Source organism: Zalophus californianus, chromosome 2, assembly GCF_009762305.2.
Source record: "Zalophus californianus isolate mZalCal1 chromosome 2, mZalCal1.pri.v2, whole genome shotgun sequence".
NCBI lineage: Eukaryota > Metazoa > Chordata > Mammalia > Carnivora > Otariidae > Zalophus > Zalophus californianus.
Genome location: NC_045596.1, coordinates 148,642,949 through 148,660,005, shown reverse-complemented (window position 1 = coordinate 148,660,005; position 17,057 = coordinate 148,642,949). Strand labels below are relative to the sequence as shown.

At 33.9% G+C, this 17,057-nt stretch overlaps 1 protein-coding gene across 2 annotated transcripts in view; it reads left to right on the top strand.

Moving 5' to 3' along the window:
* GLRA3 (glycine receptor alpha 3) overlaps positions 1–8,068 on the top strand; it is a 182,319-nt gene extending 174,251 nt beyond the window's left edge. For both annotated transcript variants that reach the window (XM_027598924.2, XM_027598923.2), the window contains one exon: positions 4,969–8,068. In XM_027598924.2, the coding sequence (XP_027454725.1) occupies positions 4,969–5,247 (279 nt within the window). In that variant the 3' untranslated portion in view covers positions 5,248–8,068. The remainder of the gene's footprint in view (positions 1–4,968) is intronic.
* Positions 8,069–17,057: the final 8,989 nt, after the last annotated feature.

Sequence of the window (17,057 nt, the reverse complement as noted above, 5' to 3'; positions counted from 1 at the left end):
AGATTACTTACAAATAAAAATCTTAAAAAAAAAAAAGGCATACCAGCCTCCTTTGTCCTGAAACGCTTCTGTTTTTCCCGTTTATCATGGTAGAGGCTGTTGGGCGACTTCTTTAGTGACCCCAAGTGGTCAGCAGTCAGACTGCAGGCCGGTTTGGCTTTATCATAAGCCAGATAGAGCTATTCTAAAGAAAACTAAGGAAGAACTAGCATCCCTGCTTCTATTATTTCCTTAATATTTCCTTAATCAGAACTAAGAACTAAGAGTTTCATTTACCTTCCTGGAATCTTGTGTGGCTTAATAGTTCCCACAGGGGAAGGTTGAGGTGGTTCTTAGGGCTTCCTGTGTTAGGACATCCATCCAATTCCAACTGGAAAGCCCAAGATTAAGTTCAAGCCAGAAATGGCAAGGTCCTTCATTCACGTGTCCCATCCTTTCCAATTATGCATTTAGCCCAAGGTGATAGCACCCACTGGAGAGCCCACATGGCACTGGGCAAGGAGAGCCTGGCCTTCAAAGCCAGGCTTTGTTTCAACGGCCTTAACGGATGGAGTAACCTCAGCAACTTCTATCAGTGCTTTTTGTTTCCACCACCCACCCCCCCCATCGGCATCATTGATTTAACTTCTGAGACGAAAGCAGCAGATTTAACAGGGCTCCTTCAGGGAAGCAGCTGCCGGAACTGCAACGGATTTCCTTCCTCCCAGCTGGCAAGAACGTGCCAGGAAATCTGTCATAGGACTCCTGTCAATTTTCATTCCGTGTCTTAGAAGTCACTTAACGGATTTACCTCTGGCCATGCTCTTTCTTCTGAATAGGCCAGATAGTTTTTCCCATCAGTGAAACCCAGCATGGCAGCTATAAAAGCAAGCATCCCCATGACTCATACATACCCTCCTGCCTTTCCAAAAGGAGAGCCACACGGGAAACCCATGCCTGGGGGACTCCCCTAATCAGAGTGTCTACCAGAGTTGAGATCAGAGAATGTGGTTTAGCTAGGCTTATTTTTATACATCGTATGGCCAGCACAGGTTGACTACTTCCAAAAGACTGTTCAATTTCACAGCAGTGAGAGAACTAGGGAGCTGGTTCTCAGCACAGCCTCATACCACCCCAGGCTTTCCCCGAAAGGGTCCCTGATTCCATGCCTGCCAGTAAGTGCAACAAGTTAGAAGTTAGCATTCATAGTCGACATTGCTTTTCATGGTTTTTTTTTTTTTTTTTTCCAGTCCTGTGGCAATTAACCTAAAGATCCTAGAAACACTGATTCCCCAGATACTGGCTGGTACTTCACAGTAAAGAGACCCAGCTTCCTTATGTTAGAATTGCTTTTTCCAAAATGGTAGATATAAGCCACAAATGGCTATGGAGCACTGGAAATGTAGAGTCTGATCTGAGGTATATTGCAAATACACACTGATTTCAAGGACTTAGTAGGAAACAAAGAGTGTAAACTATCTCCTTAATTTTTACTTTGAGGAAATGTTTAAATCACATTTAGGACATACTAAGTTAAGGAAAATATAATACTAAAATTAATTTCACCTCTTTCTTTTAACTTGTTAAAATGTAACTAATGTAAAATTTAAATTGAAAATTATACACATGGTTTTCATCTGTGGCTCGCATTAGATTTCTATTGGATAGGCCTACAGGATACTCACGAGTTTCCTGTGTTGCTTGCCTGGGGTTGCCAAGAAGTACCATCAGGATTAAATGCAGTGTCCTTCCAAGTCCCAAGTGGACGTTCATGTTCATATTGAGCCAAGGCCATGAAGCTGCTTGCTCTACTTACTCTAATTTCTCTTTCTGCCAAGTGGTTTCAGTTTCATAGATAATCAGTGAAATAGGAGAGAAGAAATTCCTTGTATTTTGAGCCACTTTCCCCTCAGTTCCCTCACCCTGGCCTCCTTCAGTTTTATTTCATTAATCACCCATCTACCAATTCAACAAGGGAGAATTCTGTGTCAGCCACATTCTAATAGCAAGCGTTATCCCGGTTATTTCCTGCAGAGCTTGGGCAACCTCAACCCCAGGGTGGATCAGGATCACATCCTCACCAAACTCCCTCCTAGAACTCTGGGCCATATTGAGCCTGAAACGATCTGAAAGCCCAGTCAACTTCCGTCACCACCACTGAAATTTGAGGCGAAAATTGCCAATCAAGCCCTCCAGACACAACAGGCTTTATAACCTATTATAAAGTTTACTCAGTCCTACGGGAGCATGTGAGGCAGCCAACCCATCAGACGCAGCATCTTCATCTTATCGGGAGGCAGGGAGTTGCTTGAGACAACAGCTGTTTTTGTTCTCATCAACAGGCCCATGGAGAGGCACTGCCTCAGACAAACGTCAAGGCCTATATTATATCACATCGACACAGAGAAGCCACAGCCTTGATTTCTTACCAAGCCTGTATACATTCTGGTCACGTAGGCCCCACACAGCAACCCCTGTGCAGTAAATGTGGCCATCTCCATGGTCCCCACTTAGTTTAACTCTATTGTTTTCAAGGAAATGCTGTGGAAAGAATCAGCAGTCATTCCTCAGCCCAGGCCTGATGTTAACCCTCTACTCGCACTTATGTGGAAAGATACAGTTGAAAATAATGTCGCTGATCACTGAATATCTTAAATCTTAAAAAGATTTTTTGAGATGAGCAACTGGGGGTCTCTAAGGTTTCAAACTAATAAATTCTTCAGAATAGATGGTTAGAAAGGTAGTCAGTGGGGGTAGAAGGTTAGAGATACAAACTTCCAGTCAAAAGATAAATTAAGGGGCTCCTGGGTGGCTCAGTCGGTTAAGCGTCTGCTTTCGGCTCAGGTCATGATCCTGGGGTCCTGGGATCAAGTCCCACATTGGGCTCTAAGCAAGGAGCCTGCTTCTCCCTCTGCCTGCCACTCCCCCTGCTTGTACTCTCCCTCTCTCTCTCTCTCTGGCAAATAAATAAATAAAATCTTAAAAAAAAAAAGATAAATTAAGTACTAGGACTGTAACATACATACAACATGACCACCAGAGCTAATGCTGCTGCATGATCTATGGAAAAGTTGTTAAGGGAGTAGATCCTAAGAGTTCTCATCACAAGAAGAGATTTTTTCCTTTTCCTTTTATTGTTATCTATAGGAGATGATGGGTATTAACTAAACCTGTTGGGATAATCATTTCACCATGTATGTAAATCAAACCATCATCTGTACACCTTAAACTTATACCGTGACATAGGTCAGTTGCTTCTTAGTAAAACCGGTGTGCGGGCAGGGGGGGACAAAAGTAAGTGAATCCTACTTTACAAAACACAGTTGCTAGAATCCTAAAATTCTAGTATTTTTGTAATTTATTTCTTAATGGTTCAACTAATATGTCAACACCTCATCGTAAATGTTCATTGAGAAATTACTTTTTGTCCTATTTTGAGATGGATTTTTTTTTCGACACATGGGTCAATATAGGTTAAAAGGCTGTTTTATACTTCAGCACTCAGCTGACTTGCACTCAAAATTAGACAAATTATCCAAACAAACTATACCTTTTTTTCTGGAATGCAAACACCAGCATGATTTCCTAAACTATAAGGGTGTTACTTTAGCACTTACATACAAATGGTTTAACTTCTTGTATATCCACTTTTTTCCAAGACATAGAAAATTCGAGGCAAACAATAATTGAGCTTTAAAATTTCCATGGAAGTTAAAAAAATTGCCAGTATAAATGAATATCTTTATTAAAGAGTAGGGAAAAATCAATTTCCAATTTTTATAAGATTACAACAGTAGTTATGTGTAATTAGGATCATTAGCTTTTATTTCAGACTGGTTTCCTCAAAATTCAATTGCTCATACATCCTAAGGTTAAGCTATTTTCCAATAATTATTTGTTTTGGTCATGTGGAATTGCTTTACTCCATAATTCCCAAAAAACTATTTTATACATTATTACATAAACTTTGGTCATCCTCTCATGTTTAGAATCCATTTTAATTTCCATTTTTCACTTCCATATTTTGTAATATACTGTTCATTGAGCCTCTACTTTCACAGACTCAAAATAATTTTTCAAGAGTTTGAGCCAATTACTTTTTGTCTCCTATATTACTATTAAAAATTACTTTCATAAAGGGAGAGCTGTAGCAACTTTATAAAATGTCATCTTTTAAACTTTCAGTTTTAGTAGCAAAAAAACTAATTAATTGGCAATCATCTATTGTTACATTCTAAATAAGTGCATTTAATTAAATTACTCATTAATGAATTTCATTATAAACTCTTAAATGCCATATTTTCCTATCACAAACACATTTCATTTATCATATTTCATTTTTCTTTTAAATTTTGGTTTTCTTTTCGTGTACGTATATACGTATATGGAGAATTCTTTAATTTGCAACATTCATGAGAAAAGTAACATAAGTTAAATAATAGGTTTCGGAACATAGTTAAACAATTTTCTTTAACATTAAATAAACTTCTGCCAAATTTCATTCGTAATTTCAACTCAGTCAATGTACCTGAAAAGTAATTGCATATAAATTAGAACAAAGAAAAAGAAAAAATCCAGTCAATGATCTTGATATATCCCCCTTTGACATCGTATATTTATCCATTTAAACACGTAATGTAAAACAAACCTAGTATATGAATATATAACACATAATATCCCAATAGGTTCTTTTTCTTGCTCAATTTATTTAGATATTCTGGCAATATGTAGACAATATCAGAATGTGTAGTTGTCCCAATAAAACGCATTAGTTGAGAGTTTCATATTTCTGAATGGACACATTTATATGATGCAGCAGGATAAATCAAAACTTGAATGGGAAAAAAAGCAACTCAATCTTTATATGCTTCAGTTATCTTTCCATTACAATAATGGTAACATTTATTCATGATAAAGTTTTAGTTATGATTCTGAAATACATGCTCTATTCCATGACTAAAGTGTTTTCTCATGTTTTTCTTATGACAGGATGATGAGGTAAGGGAAAGTCGATTCAGCTTCACAGCCTATGGAATGGGACCATGTCTGCAAGCAAAAGATGGTGTGACCCCAAAGGGCCCAAACCATCCTGCCCAGGTAATGCCGAAAAGTCCTGATGAAATGAGGAAGGTTTTTATCGACAGAGCCAAGAAGATTGATACCATCTCTCGAGCCTGTTTCCCATTAGCCTTTTTGATTTTTAATATTTTCTACTGGGTTATCTATAAAATTCTTAGGCATGAGGATATTCATCAACAACAAGATTAAGCCTCTGGGGGCATGCAAGTGCAAATGATCAATTCAAAAGAAAGTTTCCTTGCCATAGGTATGTGTATAGGTGTGTGACCATCATATTAAAATGGCATATGGAAAGGTATTGTTATGATATGCTATGCAAAGTCACAAGGCAGATTAAGAGTCTTTTAATGAATACAAAAATATATATTATGAGGATTCTATTTCATATTAATTTAAGATTTTCTGTCCTTTCGCAGTATATCATGTAAGTGGAAGTATTATTGTCAATGTGTTTGTATTGTTATATGAAATCACGTAATAATACATGTGAAAACTACTTTGGAAATTCTTGGTTTTCAGTTCAATGACGTTAAATCTTACAAAAGTAAAATTTGCACAATTAACTTTATAAATGGAAAGAGTGGAAATGTTGAAGATTTTAAATATCAGTAGCTTGAGGTTTTAAAATATTTTCTTGTACTGTAGCTACAGAACAGAAAAGTAATCAGTTAATTTAGTAGTAAACTCAGTAGTTGAAGATTGTACATACAAATACTATGGGATCAAGTTATGTAATACCAAGGAAAATTCATATTATAAAATTAAAACTTATGTACTACCAAAAAATTCAAATTATAAAATTAAAATTAAAAATTTTAGTATTTACATACTAAATTTAATTGTTTAGAACAGATAATTTCCCTCTTTGGAAATTTAAAACAAATGGCTTAAGAGATCATACTATATATAAAATCTACTTTTCTTAACTTTATAGCTCTATAAATGAAGATGGAAATACTGAAAACAACAGCATTGTTTTTAAATAAGTGTTATAGCTGTGTATTTTGAATTATTGCCAAATACCACAAAATGCAAGCCAGCACCCTTGTTTTGTTAGATTTTTAATAGCTGCTTAATTGTGTATACATAATTATGTTTAATGTTTTGATATAATTGAACAAAGTTCAGTAAGATTTTTATATTTTAGCTTAGAATGAGACTTTAAAATTCAATGGGATTATAGTATTTACATTTTGATAAAAATGAATTTAATTAAAACAAAAATGGATTTATGAAAGATTTTTTTAATAAGAACAGTTCCCATCAAAGTTATATGGGTTCAAACTCTTAGCTCCCAATGTAAGGAGGGAAGATTTTAATTCTAAATTATATAAATAAGTCATTTCTATAAAATGAGGATTGGTTGTTTTTATATTTCTGAATTAATGATTTCAATATATATGCCATGCAGTAGATGTGAATAATTTTAAATAAAATTTTTACTTAAAATTTATCAATAACCCCATGGAATTATTTTAACTGCAATGGGGCATTAACTCATTTCATGCAGCATAATTAAGTACAAATATATGATAGAGTTCTCGGTGAAATTGCACCAGACTCTGATTCTTTTTCAGCTTGGCAATTTTTTGCATTATTTTTTACCAGTATTGTTTTATTTTTAAAAAGTTCTAGAATGCTTTTTAGATACGTTTAGTGATTGGTCAGATTTGCTAAATGGAAACTCAACATGCCAAATGATTGACAGAGAAAGGTTTAAACATTAAGAAAACAAGTTACTCAGATTTAAGAGGAAAAAATAAGCCAGTCTTTGAATCAAATGGTATTATTTTCTGAACTTTAACCACTCTCAAACTAAAAGCAAGAACTGCCATTTAATGTTAAAGTTTCTCAATGTTATTGAACTTTGGTCTACCCAATAGTAGTTTGTAAAAATAACTTCTGAAAAAATAATGTTTATTCAGCAATTTTTGCTAGTGGAGGACCAAACTGCCCTCCTTTATAAATAAGTTAAAACACTATGAGGGGAAAAAAAAAAAATCATGTTTGTCATTAACTGCAAATGCCACAAATGGAAGAAAGTGTTACTCTTTATTTACAGAGTAAGTGGGCCGGGACGTTGAACACAGTCTTCTTCATTTGGTGTGTATGAATCAAAACCATGGGAGTATATTCTTGTACTAAAGATAGATTAGAGCTAGATATGCTGCTTGTGTTCCCTGGGGATAAGCTGGGTGGTTGGAAGTTATGATAAACTACATTGTCTCAATATGTCTCTGAAATATTTGAATACATTTTTCTGTACTTTACACATCTTATTTCAAAAGTTCTCCATCATTGTTTCAATTAAGTGAATTCTGCCAGAAGCAAACAGAAATGTAATGAACTTCTTCCCCCAAAGAAATTCACAGACATCGCTTGTTTTCATATTTGAGAATATTAAAAAATGTCTCTTTTATCCCTCAAACTTGGAACGTTAAAATATTAGCCACAGGACAACTTGTCAGCAGGAGCATTGGTATGGTAGAAATCTCTTATCTTAAAAGTATTATACTTTGCTTGGGTATACATATTTATCATTGTCTTACAATACTAAGACAATACTCTGATGGTTGTGACTCATATGGCAACAATGACAATATTTGTATGATGGATTCCAAATTGTTTAAAGAAATGTGTCCCCTGGAATGAACTCTTACAGATTGTTTAAAACTGGAAAACTACATTGCAATTAGCATTTCAAGGTAGTAGTTGTCTCAGTAAGCCCTGTGTCAAATCCTAATATTTCAAATCCAAACCAACAAAAAACTATTAATGGTGAGAAAATTCAAATGTGTTCCTATACACTAATTACCCACATGCAAGTTGGAATTCTAATACAGATTTTCTGAAGTGTTTTAAAGTAGCCACGTTAAAAAGTTTGTAACTTCTGTACATGCAGTTTATTGCAATTTTTCTTATTATTATGTATCTCAATCATTGAAATTTATGGTTCCATAGTATATGAATTTTTAGGAAACCTCATATCTTAGCATATATATGCCATACTTCTTTCTTCCTCAAACATTAGAATTGAAGTTCATCTATATGCGGATCTAGAACTTTCTTTACTACTTAAAATAGATTCCAGAAAGAAACTGTAGAAGCAAGAAGGCCAAGGATCTTTAAAATTTCTCTAACCTTTCCACATGTTACTCAATGGCAATTACTCAACCTGCAGAGCCCAGCCAACGCCCAGCTTCTGTGTTTAAAAGACTGTATGACTACTTATTTTATTCTATAATTAATTCTTATTCTATGGATATAGTCTAATAACATTGACCTTAATTTTGAACTATAAATGCTTTAAAAACTATTTATCCCTAAAATATGAATACTTTAGGTTTATGAATTCCCAGGATCTTATGGAAGACCATGGAAATTTTAGAAAGAAAATGTGAAAAAGTAGGCCAACATGTTTAGCAGAAAAAAATTGTTGGCTACTTTAGCACTCTGTGTAACTGAAGTTGTTGTGATTTGAAGAGAAAGATAAATCTATCTTCCATACTATACATCCTATTTTTTAAAAATATACTTGTCTATTCTTAGCATGATATACCTCAACCTGCTAGTCACTTCAGAGGACTGAATGTTACATTGGCAGTTAAATTTTCTTCTCATCTATAAAGTACATTCCATGAAATGGACTCCAGGGAATATGGGAATTGCCAATATTAAAAGTAGAGAATACCCTCATATTAAAAGTAGGAAATTGGCAATACTGATATTCATAGATGTCCCTAACAACAACTAGAGCACTCTAAAAATGCAGCTCTTAGATTGAAAATGTGCCACAGTCCTTAAGCCAGTCAGTCATTAACAATCTTGAGGTCATGTCTCTTACTCCAAGACAGATTTCATGTACTTTGCAACAGAGGTAAGAGCAAAACCTCTCAAAATTTGTCAGCACATACCATCTGTATTTCTCATCTAGTTGATGCTGAACTAGTAAAGCAAGCCTTTCCATGTATACAGCATAAACTTACATTTAATCTATTAATATTCATTGATGCTGACAAGGCAAAGACTATAAAGTAATGAGATGGGTTTAAACATATTAAAAGAATAAGTATGGGTTCAACCACAGGGATTTGCATTTTAACGATCCAGCCAAGACAAATATAATCAATAGAAAATAGCCTATAAACTCATAGTAATCTTAGTTCACTGAGACTGGTCAAGAATTGTCTAGTGACTCAGAGAATATTTTTTTGTATCTTTATAATAGCAACCTTGTCTTTTGAATTACAATCACCTATTAAGCACAGTTATGATAACTACCTTCAATTTGGGGATTCAGTTTGGGAACCAGATAATTTTATTGCCTTTGCTTGGCTTCTGGACTGTTACTTGCTATTGTAGAGGTATTGAAACTTAGCACAATCAGTTCTGACAGACTATAAAGGTGCATCATCACTTGCTGGTTTCATGTGCATTTCAGAGAAAAATTTAGTCACAAAGACTGCACAATTTTTTTAAGTGACAAATTTTAATATCTCTTTAAACTGTACCTCAATTACCGTATCTGCTGAAGCAAAAATAAAGGACTCTCTGGTACAGTTTTTCAAGTAATTTTGACAAGACCACTTTCTTTAACTGAACTTATCTGAATAATGGGCAGTGGAAAAGTATGAAATGAAGATTAGAATTCTATAAAAGACTAAAATTTTGAATATAATGACAACCAAGTCTTGTTCTCCACGATGCCCTCATAATTCCTTACTGCATCCTCTATTTCAGGACACCCTGCCATTCATAATAGTGTAGGAATAACCATGTCCGCCTCAATAATCACCACATAGTCTTCAAACACAGTCAGTCCTAGATTCCATGACATGTATGTTGTAGACCTTGAAGTGTATCAATTCATCCACTTTGACATTTCAAAGAGATGCTAAAATAAGAATCACTGCTTGTGGTTATAAGACAGTCTGGTGATTTTTAACATAATATTTTAGAAAACACAATGTATACGGACATGACACACGGGTTCCCTCCTGATTGAATGAAATATCCTTTTACCAGTCGCACTTTTATTCCTTTCTAAGAGGTGTCTTCCTCAGCAGATACATTGGCTTTTATTTTCTTGTTAGGTCCTACAAAGAGTGGTAAAATATAGCGGTCCCATAATCTCATTGCTATATAAACTCTTCATGAATAAACAATCAGTTGTACACTATGGGTTGTATTAATATAATTAACTTTGAAATTAAACTTTTGTCCCAGCCCCCATTTCTCTTTAGAAACATACTGACATTAAGCAGTGAACTTCCACAGGGCTGCAGCTGCTATTCTAATTACTTAAAAAAGAAGTGATGCTTATTTCTTACATTACAAAGATCTTAGAACCTGTGCATTATTAAAATATAACTACCTAGGATTTGCAAATAACCAGGGCAGGGAAAATATTCTGGAGAAGCCTCTCCCAGAAGTCAGACCAACAGAAAGAGAAATCCTGAGCTAATAGCAAAGATCCTCTTACTCATTCCTTTTCTTCTACACTTTCCATGTTAATGTTGCCTTCATCTCTTTCCTTTTCCATCTCTAGTGCACAAATGCATTCACACATATGTGTGTGTACACACACTCTCATAGATTGTTAGTGGAATAAATTCCTTCAAATTGGAAATGAAAAGGAAGTCAACTTTTCTGGACAAAGGTTAATAATTTTGTGATATGTTTTCAATATAAATGACTCCTGATGGGAAATATGAGCAGTACAGTCATTTGATTTGGCCATCTCTTAAGGATGGAAGCATAATATTTTGCCTCAACAACACATGAACGAGCTATATGGGTCAAAATTTTCTCCATTAACAATGGAATTCTAAAACACTACTTGGACTGTCTTTGAAGAATGACTAAATATTTGTCAGACCATTCTTCCAAAAACAACTAGTAATAACCAGTAATGCTGGATGATTTCATGTCTTAATAGGCATTTTTCTCAGTATTTTTCATGGTTAACTCATAAGCAAAATAAAAGGAGAATTTTAGAGGTGACAGAATGAATGTTATTTTTGTTTTAAAGTAGTTTTAAAAAAAGTGACTCTGATCATTGGCTGTACATCAGAATCCCTTATGCATCTTTAAAAACATACAGAGGTTAAGGTTCAACAGAGAAGATTGTAATCCAATCACTGACTAAACAAATATTTGTCAAGAACCTTCTATGAATCTGCCATTGTTCTAAGTGCTGAATTCAGTATGTTTGGAGTAAGACATGAAATTCTGGATTATTGGCAAAGTTCCACAAGTGAGAACGATTGATCTGAACATACATAAACCTATTTTTCCAAGAAGACTCATTTTAAACCGGAATTTTTTTATAATTTTTTCTTTCTTCAAATTCATTTTAGCTCCCATTTACATTCTTAGAATTAAAAAATAAACCTTTGAGATGTTTCAGATCAACTTCCCTCCCAATGTCAGAACGTTCACCATTATATTCCTGATCCAAAATTATCCACATTCTTCTAAATTTCTTCAGTAACAAGTATCTCATTATTCTGAAGGCAGCCTGTTCCATTGTGACATAGATCTAAATGATAAAAGAAAGCTAATCTTTGTAAGAAATTACTTTTACTTCGTAAATTGCAAATAAGTCTACTCCATTCCTTGGAGATATTGTTTCATTTATTTTTTCAGATCTTTTGTCTATTTTTATGGTCAGTACCATTTTCTCAACCCCTTATTAACTGACTTTATTCTTATGTAAGCCATTTATAAATGCACTTTATGTATTAAACAATGATGAGACATTGTCAGGTTTATAAAATAATGAAATATAAAATTAATTGTCTATATAGGTTTCTATGGAAATTATTTGCAGTAACTTTAAATGTCTTTCTCTAACATAGCAATAATTTTAAATTAAGTCCCTAAAAATACATTTCATCATACAAAGATATTATATAAAACCCTGCAAAATAATCTGCATTAAAAAAACTATCAGCCAAATGTAAATTATATTTTTAGAGTAAAGCTAGAGTAAAAATATAATAAATTAAGTTGTTTAATTTTAATAGTTGATTTCTCTCTTGCAGGAGCTTTAGCAAAGGTGCCTTCAGGTAACCCCACTAGCACACACTTTATCCAGCCTGGCTTGTTAATGTGAACAAAGAGAAGGGAGCTGTGGGTTAAAGGCCAGGAAAGGATTCGGATGTAAGACTGTGTTTAAAATGCTTGAATAATTTTGCACTCCTTCACTTTCATCTCTATGAATTATGCAATAGCCATTCCTTAATTCCTTAAATTTATATTTTAGTGTATGACAGATGATAATACGGGGGAGTAAAATAGAGTGAAGTGGTCCACCATTTTATGATTATATAATATGCTGTGGAAAACAAAGGAAAAAGAAAATGTGCCATATATTCTCAATGTGCCATCTTAATATCACATACAGTGACTTTATTATTAGTGAGCCAAAATGTTCAAAAGACTACCAAAAAAAAAAGTATTGCTATTTTATGGTGTTAACTATTTTTCTGTAGATTTAAAACATGTCTTCCTGGGTCTGATGTCTGTCTTCCTGTCAAGATGATGTCATATTTTTTCAGGACATTGTGCTGAAAATATATTTAAAAATGTATGCATGATTTTATCAACTTGTTTCTCATGATACTGTCTTTAGTTCAATTCTGCAACTAACAAACTCTCTATTCAGAGTCATTAACTCATGTACGGTATGCGGTATTTATTATGTAACTGTAGATAATTTGATCAAAACCAATAAAAATTAACACTTTTCAAGGATGTGGATACCTCTTTTGTCCCATTTTTATAAAGATCAAATTTTATCAAAGGGTCGCGTTGTTTTTCTGATAAAAGTCATACTAGATTTCTGTTCTGAGAGAGACTATCACATCAAAGTCACAAACCCAGTCATATATCATGCAGAGAAGCTTTAATATATGCATTCCATTATAGGAAAAGTATGCTAAGGGAAACGGGAATGGAGCTTTTCTACTCAGAATAGAATGAGAGATGTGTTCCTATCTAGAAAAGTGATTTGACATTATCATATTTATAATTTTTATTTGAAAGCCTTTTCCTGAAAATCTACTTATTGAATAAACCACTTTCACCTCACTAGCCCATAAGGACCATTTCAGAATGGAACATTGGTGTTTTGTTGTTTTGTTTTGTTTTTAATCTGGAATTTTTTTCCTCTACATGAGAAGGCTAGAGTTTAGTGGTAAAGAAACAAGAGGAAAATTAATGTATAAAACATCCAAGAAAATATTGCAGTATGTGAAAACTAGTCTCTCATTTTGGGACCACCTATAATTTATATGTAACAATATTTTACAGAATTTCACATATTTATTGGCTGCACAAGGTTGAGGAAAATTGATAGACTGAAAATTCCTTGCTAAGTTGACATTACGATTTTCCTTGATGACTTGGCCTTCACTAACTACTTGAACTATACTTGAATAGTCATATAATATCAGCAGATTTTTGACTGAATGCTTCCAAAGAATTAGGCAAGGTCATCTGTAAGTACAAGTGTGAGAGGTATCTATATGTAATAGATGCTTAAACAAAATGTACGTGAATAAGCATAATGTGACTACAGCTTATTGGTAAACTCTGATTTTTAAAAATCAATGTGTACTACCACAGTTTAAAATATTTTCATTATTCTCATTTATATCCATTTCAATACCACTAAATTGGTTGTTTTTATTCAGGTATTTTATCATAATTTACTCTTGCTGACAGTTGCTTTCTTCCTTGAGAAACTTATTTTCTAATTATATTTTTTGTAACTTTGTACAGTTTACATTTTTAATTACGCGTCCGTGGAAATCTTAAGTTGAAAGGAAGCCATCATTACTGAACTATAGTATACTAAATAGGTATTTTGTTTTTCTGCTTCCTTATTTTTGACTACATTTCAAAAATTAAGTTACCTCAGTAGATGTTTGTGTTTTCTTTTAAGATTTTATTTGTTTATTCTTGAGAGACATAAAGAGAGAGAGGCAGAGGGAGAAGGAGAAGCAGGCTTCCCACAGAGCAGGGAGCCCAGTGCTGGGCTGGATCCCTCGACCCTGGGATCAGGACCTGAGTGGAAGGCAAACGCTTTACTGACTGAACCACCCAGGTTCCCCTTCAGTAGATGTTCTTTATGTCACAGTGGCCTGCCTTAAAAAATTCACTCCAGCACATGGCTGACCGGAAGCTGGGCTGGGAAAGAAAGCTCACTCATAGTCTATTCTGTGACATGGGGAATGACTTGTCTGAAAACGTCTTCTCCAAACAAGGAATACTAGATAGAAATCAAATGACAATGTTTACTTGTGTAACCTAATGACTCTTGGTCTTCCAAACAGGTCTCTGTTTTTAAGTCATTCATAAAATTCATTCTTTCAGGTTTTGAGTAGATGTCGGATTCCATTTTCTTCTGAAAAAATAAAAAGCTTTTCTAAAGGATTGGTTACAGAAATAATTGCATTTATAGATTTGTAGGGTCTTTTTTGGGAAACAATTCTTCTCCCAAAAAAGTAATTTCATACCATTGACCTTGTTTGAACTATTTACTCTATGAAAGATCATTCTTACTAGTGTAACATTGTATTTGCTAAGTAGCTAATCAAAAACTAAATATGATATGAAATATAAATAGCAAAGTGAGTATATTCAAATTTCCGAAATATTTATTTATTTATTTATTTATAAGATTTTATTTAATTTATTTGACAAAGAGAGACACAGCGAGAGAGGGAACAGAAGCAGGGGGAGTGGGAGAGGGAGAAGCAGGCTTCCCGCCGAGCAGGGAGCCCGATGTGGGGCTCGATCCCAGGACCCTGGGATCATGACCTGAGCCAAAGGCAGGCACCTAACAACTGAGCCACCCAGGTACCCGAATTTCCGAAATATTTAAAATAGAGTGGAAAACCAAAAGCACAGATTTATTTTTTTAATTGCCAGAACGTGATTGCTAGTAGATTATTAAATCCCTTGAAATATAGTTTTAATCTTGCATATTGTTATTTAATAAATACTCGGATGGACACTGCAAGTCTACCTGCTGGTAATATTGTCTCTGGCTGCTTCCTTTGTTCTCCTAATCATCATCAACAGATCTTTCTGAGTCTTTACTGATTAGACCCTGAAAACCTCAAGGGGTGGCAAACAGGAAAGCTTCTTTCACGTTCAGGAGCAAAGCAAGGAAGGAAATAACATCTGCAGGAACCATGTGTCATGGGCAAGAGACTTATTTTATGTAGGGTTCATATTATTCCTAGGTAATCAATAATCATAATAAGATCAATCTTTTCTAAAATTATGGAAATTCATATGTTGCATATAGTAAATTAAAATATTTTCCAGTTCCACCTATTTGTTTTTTTCCCTTTTCAAATAAAAAAGAATGAGAAATAGAGATTGTATATTCTTTGTAATTTACTTTGAATCTATAAAATCAGAACCCATTTAGTTGCTGAATTGGTTATGTTCGAGATATTGTTTTCATATTGTCTGTGAAAGTTAACTAATGAAAAAGATGTTATCTTATATCATAAATAAATACACCTGGAGACACTATGTTCATATGATTTCCCTAATGGACAATATAATTTAATTGCTAAAAGGAAACTTTAAAAAGTAATATTAATGTGATAGTATTTAACATTGTGAGCATATTTTTAATAACTCTGACATTGTTTTTTATGCTAAACATGCATACCTTTTAATATGTGTTATATATTATATTCCTAAGCAATAAAATCTGATGAACTCACTTGCCATAATTAACATATTTAAATCCCTACCAGATCAAAAATTTTAATTCTTATGACTCAGAAATATAATTACAAAATATAAAAAGTAATATGCAATTATCTATTTTAATATCATTATTCTGTTATTTCTAAGTAAGATGGCCCAAAACCCTTTGGAATCTTCAGTAAGCATTACAAGTACTACCTCAGTACATACTGTAAAGTTTTCACAAAATTAATCACAAGCAGTAACATCCTATGCACTGTGTACTCTTAGTTTTGAGCAAGTCCCCAAATTGTCTAAAGAACCATTATTCATTCTCATAATTGGAGTTTTACCTAAAATTAAAAATTTAGATCACATTTATAAGGTATCTAGAAAATATCTATTATATTTTCGCAGATTATATATTCTTTTCTAATAAATGTAAGCCACTCCGGGCCTAAGCCACAAGATGGCTCCCTATCATTGTATTGGGAATTATAAATGTCATTAAAGATGATAAGACTAATTTCACTTATGACTGAGGGCGATATTTTGGCATAAGAAGTATATTACAGTTTTAAGAAATTATACAAATCAGCATAATTCTGCTGTTTAACACCTTTACTAAATAGGGTGTTGAGGGATAACCTACTCAAAACCCTTATTTTACAAGTGATGAAATGGAGCCCAATGATGAAAGGCAATTGTGGTCGATGTTGCTGACCCTAGTAACTGTTGAAGCTAGAGCTACTACTCCCCTCTCAGGTGATCCTTGTCTTGATCTTCAAGCTAAGGTAAGAAGGTCCTGGATTACAGGGATCAGAAGCTATAGGATAAATATTAGCATCTTCCTGGATTGACAATTTTACTATAAAGTTTGAGAAACCTATGTCATGAAAGAAATGTAAAGTTAAAATGATTATAAAATATGAAACAGAAATAGAAAAGAAATTTTCTTATAGAAGAAAATCTGCTACAGGTACCGTTTTGTTTTCCAATTCCATTCCAATTTCAGTAAGGGTTCTTGGTGGAAATATTTAACAAGTGCTGGGAACCATGCAGTCTCTCTTTGAGCTAATTTAAGAAGCATGAATACAGTCCACTGCTGAGGATAGGTATTAATTTGGAAGTTAAGAAAACATGTCCAGGGATTCTCATCACCATTTACATCCTAACATTAAGTTCATGTTCCTCTTCTCTGTGCTTCATTTTATATCAACTTACTCTTCCCCACCTGACTGGATGCAAAAAGGCTGGGAAGGCTAGATGTAGAGACAACTTTA